At 51.6% G+C, this 11,890-nt stretch overlaps 1 protein-coding gene across 1 annotated transcript; it reads left to right on the top strand.

Moving 5' to 3' along the window:
* The first annotated feature begins 6,790 nt into the window (after positions 1 to 6,790).
* On the top strand, positions 6,791 to 11,389 carry Lypd3 (LY6/PLAUR domain containing 3). Its single transcript, XM_032896198.1, has 5 exons — positions 6,791 to 6,912; positions 7,370 to 7,501; positions 8,647 to 8,817; positions 9,123 to 9,284; positions 10,376 to 11,389. The coding sequence occupies exons 1-5, from the start codon at positions 6,828 to 6,830 to the stop codon at positions 10,882 to 10,884; spliced, it is 1,059 nt and encodes a 352-aa protein (XP_032752089.1). The 5' UTR covers positions 6,791 to 6,827; the 3' UTR covers positions 10,885 to 11,389.
* The last annotated feature ends 501 nt before the right edge of the window (positions 11,390 to 11,890 follow it).

Genomic DNA, 11,890 nt, shown 5'->3' with positions numbered 1-11,890 from the left:
TCATCCCATGAGAGTTAGACAGAAGGGAGAGGGGCCTTTGCCACCTCTGGGTCATTACTTACTCAATTTGTTTAGGTAGTTAGCCCATCTCTGGTTCCTAACTTATATGAGGCATGTTCCCTCTTCCAGGAAGCCCTCCCTGGTTGCCTTGGCTGAGTCACACGGTTCTGCTTGCCTGTCCTTATTCCAGTCTGACTGTTCTGTCCTGGTCTTAACTGCCCTGGTCATTCCTGGCAACAGATCTCCTAGGCTGTCTCATGACTAGTGTGCCTTTGGCAGGATGGAAAGGTCTGGGTACCAACTGCCTTTAACACTTGAATCAGTTTGTAAGAAAATGATTCTGAGGATGATGGCAGCTGCTGAACAAGGACATCAGAAAACTCTTGGGCTGTTGTCTCTCGTCATCCCTTAGGTCTCATCTGGGGTGCCCCCTCAGCTGGTCCTCGGGCAGAATCAGATGCCTGTGAAGCAGTCAGCTTTAAGAAGTCTGGTGGTCAGAGTAGCCCATGAGTCTCGGGAGAGCGTCTGGCTACCTTTAGGCTCAATTCTTAATTTAGATTTCAGTTTGTGTTTTGTAAGTCAAACGTGGGGAACAATGGAATGGAGCAAGCTTGCCTGGCCTCTGAGGACCAGAAACCCTTCCCAGATAAGGCCCCAGGCACATTGAGGCTTGCATCATGGCTGCCTCTGACAGAGACCTCTGTTTATGTGGGAACCCCTCTCTGTATCCTAGGTAAGTGAGGAGAACCGGGCAATCCCAGTGAGTGAGGGAAATAGTTCAACAAGGGGACCTGGCCTAGCAGGCACCAGGCTCCTAGTTCCTTCTTCAATACAGCAAAAGTAAAGATCGCAAGAAAACAAACATAAACAACAAGCAAGAAAACAAATAAATAAATATGCAAATCAACCACACGGCCTCCTGCTCCCTGAGTCCTGGCTCAGGTCAGCAGCCCAAATCCAGGCAGGCCCGAGCAGGAGTTGACTCCCCACCCTGGGTCCCACTCCCTCCCAAGATGCTCGCTCTTCTGGTCTGACCAGTTGGGGTTCCTCCCCTGAAACTCTCCCACACTCCACTCTGCTCCGGGGCCTGTGGGGCCTCCTGAGCCTAAAACAGAAGTATCACCCGTCAGCTACTCACTAGGGCTTCTGTCTCTCAAGTTTGCAGACCTATTTGACAAAAGGAGTCCTCCAGAGAGAGAGGGGGTGGGGGAATTACCTGGAGTTGCACAGCAAGATTAAAATTTCAGACTGTCCGGTTCCAGACTCCATCCCCTGCTCACTCTGTCACCCTTTTCCTTTAGGATAAAAAGGGCACCTTGAGCCAGACTTGGTGGTGCCCATCTTTAATCCCAGCACCCGGGAGGCAGAGCCAGGCAGATCTCTGTGAGTTCAAGGCCAGCCTGGTCTACACAGTGACTGCCAGGCTCAGCAGGGCCGTAAAGCAGGACCCTGTTTTTAAAAAAAAAAATCCGTTTAAAAGATACCTTGGAGTCTCAGAGAGAGAGAGAAGAGCATTAGTTCTGGGTCACACAGCAAAGATGTGGGCCTGGCATCCTGAGGTGGGGGTAGTGCAGCCGAGCCAGTTTTGAATGACATCACAAGCATCGCTCTCTCACTTTCTCTCTCTGAGTCTTCCCCGGATGACAGGTGACCCCACCTAGGTGACTGGGGTGCTTGTCATTGTTGGGAACAGAGGTGCTGGGTAGGGGCCAGGCGGCAGATATCACTCTGAGCACAGCTGTTCTAACCTTCCGCTGTCATCAACCTGGCCAGCTGGGGCTGACTGCCCCTCTACTGGCCTGTGGAGAACAGTAGCTTTCTCTCTGGGACTCAGTTTCCCCCTCTGAGGAATGGCTACTGTGTTCCACTCCTCTGAACAGGCTGCTTATAACAGGACTGGTACATACTCTCTCTCTTTTACAATCTCTCCCACAATATGGGTCCTGGGGACCAAACTCAGGTTGTCAGGGTTGGTGGCGATCTCTTTTACCCTCTAATCTATCTGGAAGGTCCACCATTTTGTAGCCCAGACTGGCCTTGAATGTGCAATTCTCTTGCTTCAGTCTCCTGAGTGTGGGGATTCTGGGCCTGCGTCATGCCACAATATCCCGCCCGGGAGGCAGCCAGCACCAAAGACCTAGGAGCTATAAATAATCAACATAAACATTAGACAATAATATCACAATCTAAGACTTTCACAGCACCGAGAATTGCTTGAAGCTTTTCACACACATCTGACATTGGTCCCCGAGCAGCCTCTGAGGTAAGCTTACCACTAAGGTCTCCAGTAAGCAGATGGGAGACGTGGAGACCCAGAGTCAGGTGATTCCCACACACATCTGGAACCTCAGTTTGGGGAGGTAGAAGAAGGAGGATTATTAGGGCCTGCTGGCTGCTAGCCTCATTCTGGATTCAGCAAAAGACTCTGCCTAGAAGGAATATGGCAGAATATGGAGAATGATGTGGAGCAGGACATGGGACATGCCCTTTGACTTCCACAGTACGAGCATGGGTGTGTTCACCTGCAGACAGGTGTGTGCATGCATCCTTCGTGTGTGTGCACACACACATACACATACATATATACCTATACATACATACACACTCATACACACATACATACACACATATGCACACACACATAACACAGGCATTCACACATATACACAAACATATATACACATACATGAACATATACGCACACACATACACAGACATATACACATACACAGATACACACATGCACAAACATACACGTACACACATGCATACACATACACACCCATACATACACACAAACAGATAAAAAGAGATCTGGTGATGTAACTTCAGGGTAGAGCATTTGCCAAGCATTTGCCAACTACCTGGGGTTTTATACCCAGAGTCAAAAACAAAACAAAAACAACTTTGCATCACAAAATAAGTGAAATAAAATAAAATAAAACCAAGCAACCAAATAAACAAAACAGCAAACCCCAGAAGAGACTCTGACAGTGACAAGTGACATTAAAGTGGGATGTGACAGCTGAGCTCACATCCCACTTCTGCTACTCTCAAGCCTCTCCCAGCCTCGATTTCCTCTTCTGTGAAATGGGCTCCATCCTCCCTTTGCAGAGCTGTTCTGGCCTAAGAAACACTGCAGACAACAGAAGCTTCCCTCAAGACTGATGGGAACCACGCAGGCTGCTGTTCTGAATAGTTTCTGGCAAAGCAAAGGCTTGATTTTTGGGTATCCTTATCGTTCGTGTCACAGTTATTATTCATGTTAGAGTTTATAACAAAAAAGATCAGAAAATGGAATTAGAAACCTCCAGCTTACTCTCCCCTTTTTCTTTAATATGCTGGAGATTGAATCCAGGAAATCATGAATGATAAGCAAGAGATTTACTGCTAAGGCACGCCCCCAGCCCCTCACTGGGGGATTCTAGGCAGGGGCTCTACCACTGAGCCACTCCCCCAGCCCCTCACTGGGGGATTCTAGGCAGGGGCTCTACCACTGAGCCACTCCCCCAGCCACTCACTGGGGGATTCTGGGCAGGGCTCTGCCACTGAGCCATGCCCCTCAGCCCCTCAATGGGGGATTCTAGGCAGGGGCTCTACCACTGAGCCACTCCCCCAGCCCCTCACTGGAGGATTCTAGGCAGGGGCTCTACCACTGAGCCACGCCCCAGCCCCTCACTGGGGGATTCTAGGCAGGGGCTCTACCACTGAGCCACGCCCCCAGCCCCTCACTGGGGGATTCTAGGCAGGGGCTCTACCACTGAGCCACCCCCCCAGCCCCTCACTGGGGATTCTAGGCAGGGGCTCTACCACTGAGCCACACCCCCAGCCCCTCACTGGGGCATTCTAGGTGGGGGCTCTACTTCTGAGCCACGCCCCAGTCTCTCACTGGATTCTAGGCAAGCTCTGTACTGCTGAGCTACACGAAGCTGAACCACACCTTTAGGCTTCCCTCCCATTTGATTCATCAGTAATCCCTGCTAGTTCTTCCTCTTGCAAATGTTTTGGGTTCTTCCCCCCCCCTTTCTCCAGTGTCTCATGTAGCTCAGGCTGACCAAAAACTTGCTATACACCTGATGAAGGCCTCGAACTCTCCATTTACCATGTGCTGGGATTCTAGGCTGGATCGCCACTCCTGGCTAAGAAGACACATTTGTAAAGATGTGGATCTCTGTGTGGTGGTTTGGGTGGCAGTTCCAGGAAACGGGGTTTTGCTCTGCACTGGATCTGTCACAGAACAAAGACAGAGTTAGAGTCTTTATAAATGTGATTTATGCGGCAGGAAGAGCGAAGCTAGGCTTAGACAGTGATTTACAGTAACACGATAACCTGAGCCCCAGCATGTGGGCTTGTGGAGTCACGTGGTGATGGGCGTAACGATGTTGTTTGTTCCTGTGTACTGGCAGAGTCGTGTGGGTGGTCGTGTTTTTGCATAGATCATTCATGGTCACAGGCGACCCTGGCCTAGGTCAGGGTGCTGTAAGATTATTTGAGTCCACTACAAACCGCCTGGCTCTTATAGTAACAGGGACAAGTCCTGCCGGTTACCGGTTGGTTCCTTTCTCTTCCTTTCCGTGCCCTCGCATCCCAGAGAGTATCCCGTATAGCCCAGGCTGGCCTCAAATTTCCTATAGGACTGAGGATAAACTTTACATCCTTCTGCCTTCACCTCTGTCGTATTTATTTTTTTCTTCAAGCTCTGGGGATAGGAGCAGGGCTTCATCCACACCAGGCAAACCATCAAACTTCCCTTTTTCATTTGGAAGACTGCCCAGTGACCCCAGTCTTCCTGCGTCCTTTATCAAGCCTGGGGAGGAGTTTGAGATAGGGTCTCACTATGTAGACCAGGCTGGCTTCAAACTCAATACAATCCTGTCTGAGCTTCTTAAGTCTAGAATTTTAAGCAGGAGCCATTATACCCAGCCCTCCCTTCCTCCCTCTCCCTCCCTGCCCTCCATTCTTGTTTTTATCACTCTTGATTTCTCTGCAGGTTCATTGTCTAGGGTCTGTGATTCTGTCTCATTACATTCATTTATTTATTCATTACTTGGAGGATGTGTTGTGGTACAGATATGTGGAAGGCAGAAGATACTTCTTAGGAATCAATTCTTGTGTCTCTCTTTCTACCATGTGGGTCCCAGGGGTCCAACTCGGGCCCTCAGGTTGGAGACAGGCGTTTTTACATGCGAACCATGTCACCCTCCCGCCTCCCACATACAGTCTCTCTCTTTTTAGCCCAGACTCCGGTCAAACTTAGGTTCTGTCTTGGCCTCCTACAGGGAAGCCCTGGCTCAGCTCCCAATGTACAACCAGTGAAGATCTAAGTGTGCGGCCCAGCGATGCTGTAGATCGTACATCACAGGCACACGCACAAGGCCACCCTCCCTAGAAGGAGACGAAAGAGGTATCTTCCGGGACAAGACTCTCTGAGAGGGAACCTCTATTCATTTTCTAAACCGACCCATTTCTGTGGGTTAGATTGGACTGTTTCAGAACTCCACATGAACAAAGTCACACTGTGCGCTCGCTGCCTTGCTTCTGGTTCCATCGAGTCATTGTTTTAAAGATCCATCTATGTAGCTGCATACACCATCCACTGAAACGTTCCATTGCTAAGCCACAGTGCATGGGGTGAAGGGACCACTCGTGGTTTTATTAATTAATTAATTAATTAATTAATTGAATCAGACGATATTGGGGATGGACCCCAGGGCTTCGTTCATGCTGAGTGAGTGCTTTACCACTAAGCCTTAAGTACTATCATCTCTCACTGCAGTAATCTAGGCAGAGGCTCTACCACTGAGCCACGCCCCCAGCCCCTCACTGGGGGATTCTAGGCAGGGGCTCTACCACTGAGCCACGCCCCCAGCCCCTCCCTGGGGGATTCTAGGCAGGACTCCACTGATGACCCCTAATGCATTATCCGAACTCTCCAACCACTATTTTTTTTTAATTTAAAGGACTTATTAGAGTGCCCAGCACACATGATAGTTGTGCAAGACTTGTTTTCATTTTTATTCATTTTTTGAGACTTTCAGCCATGTTTGCAATGTATTTTGATTCTATATACCTTTCTTATCACCTCTCGATAGATACCCGATATTATTTCCCAGCTTAACCATATTGAAAAGTCTACTTCTCAATTTCAGCTCGACTTGTAGCCCTTTATCCGTATTCCTCCACGGCCTTAATCTCTTGTAAGTCATAACCCACTTGTTTGTTTTGGCTTTTTGAGATAAGATCTCTTTCTGTAGTTCAGTGAGGCCTGGAATCACCATGCCTCAAACTCATGGCAATCCTCCTGCCTCAGCTCCGTGAGTGCTGTGATTACAGGCATGAGTCACCACGCCTGACTTGTAAATAACAGTTTCCCAATTATTTAATTAATATCTGTATCTGCCATCAGACTGGGAGCTCTGCTAAGACAGACAGTAGTTCTGCCCCAGGGTCGCCAGTCCCGGAGCGAAGGCAGGCAGGCGGGCACACCACAAAAGCTCAGGCCCCTAGCAGACCCTGAATGTCCCTGTCTCTCTTTGAGCCCTGGTACTTCCTCTGCCTCTGAAACCCACACATACTTTTATCCAGGGGACTGGAGGGAACCTCTACTCCCGCCCTTTCCCTTCTTGGCAAAGGCACAGGGCAGGGGCCGCTCTCCCTGTGGGTGACGCACCTAGAGGCGGGCCCGCCCCACAGCGGACGCTGAGTTGGCCTGGTTGGGCAAGGCCAGGGTTGCCCCGGGGTAGGTTACTCATCTAAGGCTCAGGTAAGAGGGCCCGGGTTGGAAGGTGGCACACCCAGGGGGGACGCGGAGAGAGCAGGACACAGCTATGGATGCTGCCAGGAGAGGAGATACACAGCCAGTGATGTGGACCACCAGATGGCTGCTGCTGCTACCGCTACTGCTGTGTGAAGGTGGGTGTGTTGTAGGGAAGGTAGAGTCGGGGCCCCTAAGGAAAATGATTCCCCAGCTCTTCCCAGAAAGTCCTTTAAGGAAAGTTGAACACAACCAAAGGCAGTTCAGCTGCCCCTGCCCTGGACAGAGGGGCTGTAGGAAATTCTCCTACACGGAGCAGGCACCTGAGAGAGTCACCCCTCCCCCTCCCTAAGAGGGGGGCTTCCCCGGCGGGGATCCCCTCCCTCGGGCATAGGCAGCTAGGAGAGGGGGAAACTCTCAATGCAGGCTCAGGGTGGAGAAGAAAGGGGCCAGTGTGTCCTGCACCCCGAAACTTGTGGGAGGGCTTCTACTGCTGTGTTGGACGCACAGTAGAATCATCTCACCCCGGGACAGAGGCCACTGGGAAAGACGTTGTCCTGGTGGGGAGAAGGCTTTAACAAAGAACACTCGGTTCTCCCCGGCCCTCGCCCGCAGGAGCGCAAGCCCTGGAGTGCTACAGCTGCGTGCAAAAGGCGGATGATGGATGCTCTCCGCACAAGATGAAGACAGTCAAATGTGGTCCCGGAGTGGACGTCTGTACCGAGGCCGTGGGGGCGGTGGAGAGCAGTGAGTGCAACCTGGTGGTCCCTGACTACCCTTTCCCGACTCCTCCTGTGTGGCTCTGCCTCCTTAGAGACCTTTCTGATTCTGGCCACGCCTTTCCCTTTCAGCCCTCACCTAGACCCTGCAGCACAGACTCGCCCTTCTTTCTTTGGGCTTAGGCGGGTAGACAGGCTGAAGGCGGGGAGTCGGAGGCTGGGTGGGGGAGGGGAGGAGGGTCGGCGCGCTCTGATAGCTGCAGCCTGTAGAGGACCCACACCTTTACCACTTCTCACTCCCTGCAGGAATGCTTTCCCACCAACAGGGATTATTATTTAGTGGGGCCGAGGTCACCGAGAGTCCTTTGAAAGGGATCACTGAGGTTCCTAGTCAGACTCCACCCTTAACGCCTCTAAGTTTCCAGACCCCTTACTCAGGAATCCCACCTTCCCCCAAGTCAGATACAGGACCTCCTCTCTATGCATCCTCCTGAAGTTGTGGTCTGAAGTCAGGGCCAGCACACACATGCGGGATAGGCACTCCACACCAAGCTGTTTCCTCAGCCCGTTTAAGCTTGTACTTTGAGACAGGGTCTTGCTGAATCGCTCATTTGGCCCTTGAACTCACTATGAAGTTCAGGCAGGCCCTTGTGGTGGGGAGTCTCCTCCCTCAGCCTTCTGAGTCACCTGGTGGCAGGGTCTCCTTATGCGGTACAAACTAGACTGGAACTCGAGACCCCACTGCCTCAGCCTTCCCAGTAGCTGGGATTGCAGACTTGTACTGTCATGTTTGTCTCCAGACCTTTTCTTTTTTTCTTTTTTTTCCGGAAAGAAAAAAAAAAAGTTTTTCTTCCAGTCTCCTTATTGGATCCTTCTGAAGCTACTTTCTGAGGCTCCTCCCCCCTTTGACGTAATCCTCGAGGCTTCAGTTTGAGCCCGGCTCTTGAGGCTGTTGCGTTTGACAATCAGCCTGTTCTCTGTGGACTGTATTCTTTGAAGCTCTTCCCTTTGACCACACCACCCTCCCTCCACCTGTAGCTCTTTGCCCAGGGATCTGCTCTCTTTGAGGTCCCCGCCTGCTGACCCAGGTGACCATCCAAGACTATTGTTCATTCAAAGCTCCGCCCCCACCGAGCCTTGTCTGCTCTGACCCCACCCCCTTTTCCACCGCAGTCCACGGGCAATTCTCTGTGGCGGTGCGGGGCTGCGGTTCCGGAATCCCCGGCAAGAACGACCGCGGACTGGACCTTCACGGGCTCCTGGCCTTCATTCAGCTACAGCAGTGCACCGAGGACCGATGCAACGCCAAACTCAACCTCACTTTGCGAGGCCTCAACCCTGCAGGTCGGTCGTGGGCGGAGCCACACTAGGGCTGGGAGCTGAGGCTTACTGCAAGCTGAGGCCGGGCTGCGGAGGTGGCGGGGTTGAAGACTGCAGACGTCAAACGATTTGTGCACCAGAGGTCCATACTGGGGGTGGGGCTAGGAGATAAGGGGTGGAGTCACAGGGACAGCTGGCCCATTGAGCTGTGGTTGTCTAGATCTCTCTGCGGGACGGGCTGGCCTTGAACTTGTTATCTTCCTGCCCTAGCTTCCTGAGTAGACCATCGCACACTCTTGATCCTTCCTTTTCTGTTTCTGCTTCCCCAGGCAATGAGAGTGCGTATGAGCACAACGGCGCAGAGTGCTACAGCTGTATGGGGCTGAGCCGCGAGAAGTGCCAGGGCGCTATGCCGCCTGTCGTGAACTGCTACAATGCCAGCGGCCGTGTCTACAAGGGCTGCTTCGATGGTAACGTCACCTTGACGGCAGGTGAGTCAACCCCCTGAAAGAACTTGAGACTTGTAGGAATTGTGATAGTTGTCCTAAGGAGAGCGCCTCACCGAAAGGATCACCCCTCTGCCCTCTCCCTACCCCAAACACTGGGGACTGCTTTTAACTTGCTTTGTCCTACAGCATCATGGGAAATGTAGGCTATAGACTACCTGTATAGACTATATAGCCTACTTATAAACTCCCGCGATGGAGAGAGAGAGAAAGAGAGGGAGAGAGAGAGAGAGAGAGAGAGAGAGAGAGAGAGAGAGAGAGAGAGAGACCACGCCTATAGAAGACTGCAGGATACAGAATGGAAGACCATGAATGAAGACTTGGGTTTAAACTTAAAAGCTTTTTGTCTGTGTGACATGGGGAATCCGGTTTGAGCCCTGAAAACTTAGGTGTCCCACTTGTTCCACAATATTACAGGATGTAGTCCATAGTTGGAGTCATAGGTTCAGTGGTAGAGCCCCTGCCTAGAATCACCCAGTGAGGGGCTGGGTGTGTGGCTCAGTGGTAGAGCCCCTGCCTAGAATCCCCCAGTGAGGGGCTGGGGGCGTGGCTCAGTGGTAGAGCCCCTGCCTAGAATCCCCCAGTGAGGGGCTGGGGGTGTGGCTCAGTGGTAGAGCCCCTGCCTGGAATCCCCCAGTGAGGGGCTGGTCCTCACTCGATGGCGGGTGAAGTTTTTCAGTTCCTTCTGGTGCCAGGTGTTTCTCGGGACTTTACTTCAGATTCTAAGACTAAATTTAGCAGGGAGCTGAGAGAGGCAAAGACAAGGTTATATTTGAGTTTTACTCACAGATATATTTCTGTTAAAGCCTTTGTTCCAAGACAAATCTAGAGTTTGGACTCCACCCTTCTCAAAGCATTTTGCAGAAATAGAGTCCCTCCTGAGCGGATGCCAGTAGCACAATACTTTGCTCAAAGTGGGACCAGAGTTAAGATGTTCAGACACACGAGTGCACAGCCTTCTGTCTCATTTCAGCGTTCACTGCTCCTGTCTTATTCCAGAAGTCCCCAAACTTTATTTGGGCTATGCTAACCCCTATATGTCCAATGACAGACCTTTCTGTGTCTCTCTCTTGCAGCCAATGTGACCGTGTCCTTACCTGTCCGAGGCTGCGTCCAGGACGAAGCCTGCACCCGGGATGGGGTGACGGGTCCAGGATTCACACTCAGCGGTTCCTGCTGTCAAGGGCCCCGCTGTAACTCTGACCTTCGCAACAAGACCTATTTCTCCCCTCGAATCCCACCCCTAGTCCTGCTGCCCCCTCCAACCACCCCAGCCCCATCCACTCGGGCCCAGAACTCCTCCAGCACAACCTCTACAACAGCCCCAACCACGGCCACCACTACCATCAAGCCCACCACAGTCCAAGCCAGCCATACTTCTTCAACCCATGAAACAGAGCACGAGGTCATACAGGAAGAGGGGTCGCATTTGAGTGGAGGTGCTACGGGCCACCAAGACCGCAGCAATATGGGGAAGTTTCCAGAAAAAGGTGGAGCCCAAATCCCATCTAAAGGAGGCTCTGACGCTCTGGGGTCCTGGTTGTCAGCAATTCTGTTGACTGTGGTTGCTGGCGCGATGCTGTGAACGTCTCCTCTCGCCGTCCATCTCACCTTGTTTCCCTGGCCCCGTGGTACCAACTCCTTCCATTTCCCACTTGACTGGACTGGCTCCGCCCCCATCCTCCAGCATCCGCAGTTCCAACTGCACTGGTTTGCAGCTTCGGGAAACAGTCTACTGTTGTAAATACTCCGCTGGGGTGGCCCTACTTTTTGGATGCGGCCACAGCATTCCCCCTGACGGTGACCAGGACAGAAGGAAGAGAAATCTACAGGCTGAGAGAGGCCGGGAGAGTCCACGGCAAACCTCCTCTTCCCGTTTTCCTGACCAGGCTAGAAGATTACCCGGCAGGTGGACAATAGATTCATCCTCTGAGCGCTGCGCTTGCCCGGCATCTGTGCAGGAATCTGGTCGCCTGTCTTCCTTAGGAGACTGTGAACAACTCCACGACAGGGTCTTGCCTCTGGCCTCTCTATGTGTTCTGTCTGGCACAAGAAGGTGTCAATAAAGATTTAGTTACTTTGTATAGTGAGTTAACTGTCTTTCGTCTACATCTTTAATCTTTCGTATCAAGGTTTTGTTTGTTTGTGTTTCCAAAACGGAGCTAAGGACAACCTATTCTTACATAGTGAGTGAGTTCTAGGACAGCCAAAGTTACACAGCAAGACGTTGTCTCAAAAAAAAAAAAAAAAAAAAAAAAAAGGCTGTGATCTTCAGTTTGTCTGTGAAGCCCTCATGGTGGAGAAAATAATCGCTTGTCCTCTGACCCCCACTTGTGCGCCATGACATGTGTACTGTCCTTCCCACTGACAAAACAAGTAAATACATGTTACAAGGGAATTACAGGTGGACAGGAGGGAAGGTAGGACCACTGACCACCCGCATGGCCTCAGTCCTTGTACCGTTAGGAAGGCCAGAGGGTCAGGTGGTTAAGAATGTAGATCTGAGCTGCACACGGTCTACCAGCCTGGGATCCCAGCCTTCGGGAAGCTGAGGCAGGATCTTCATAGCGAGTTCCAGACCATTGTGAATT

The sequence above is a fragment of the Rattus rattus genome, chromosome 2 (assembly GCF_011064425.1).
Source record: "Rattus rattus isolate New Zealand chromosome 2, Rrattus_CSIRO_v1, whole genome shotgun sequence".
In the NCBI taxonomy this organism is placed as follows: domain Eukaryota; kingdom Metazoa; phylum Chordata; class Mammalia; order Rodentia; family Muridae; genus Rattus; species Rattus rattus.
Note: the sequence above shows the minus strand (reverse complement) of the source record. Positions and strands in the feature narration are given on the sequence as shown.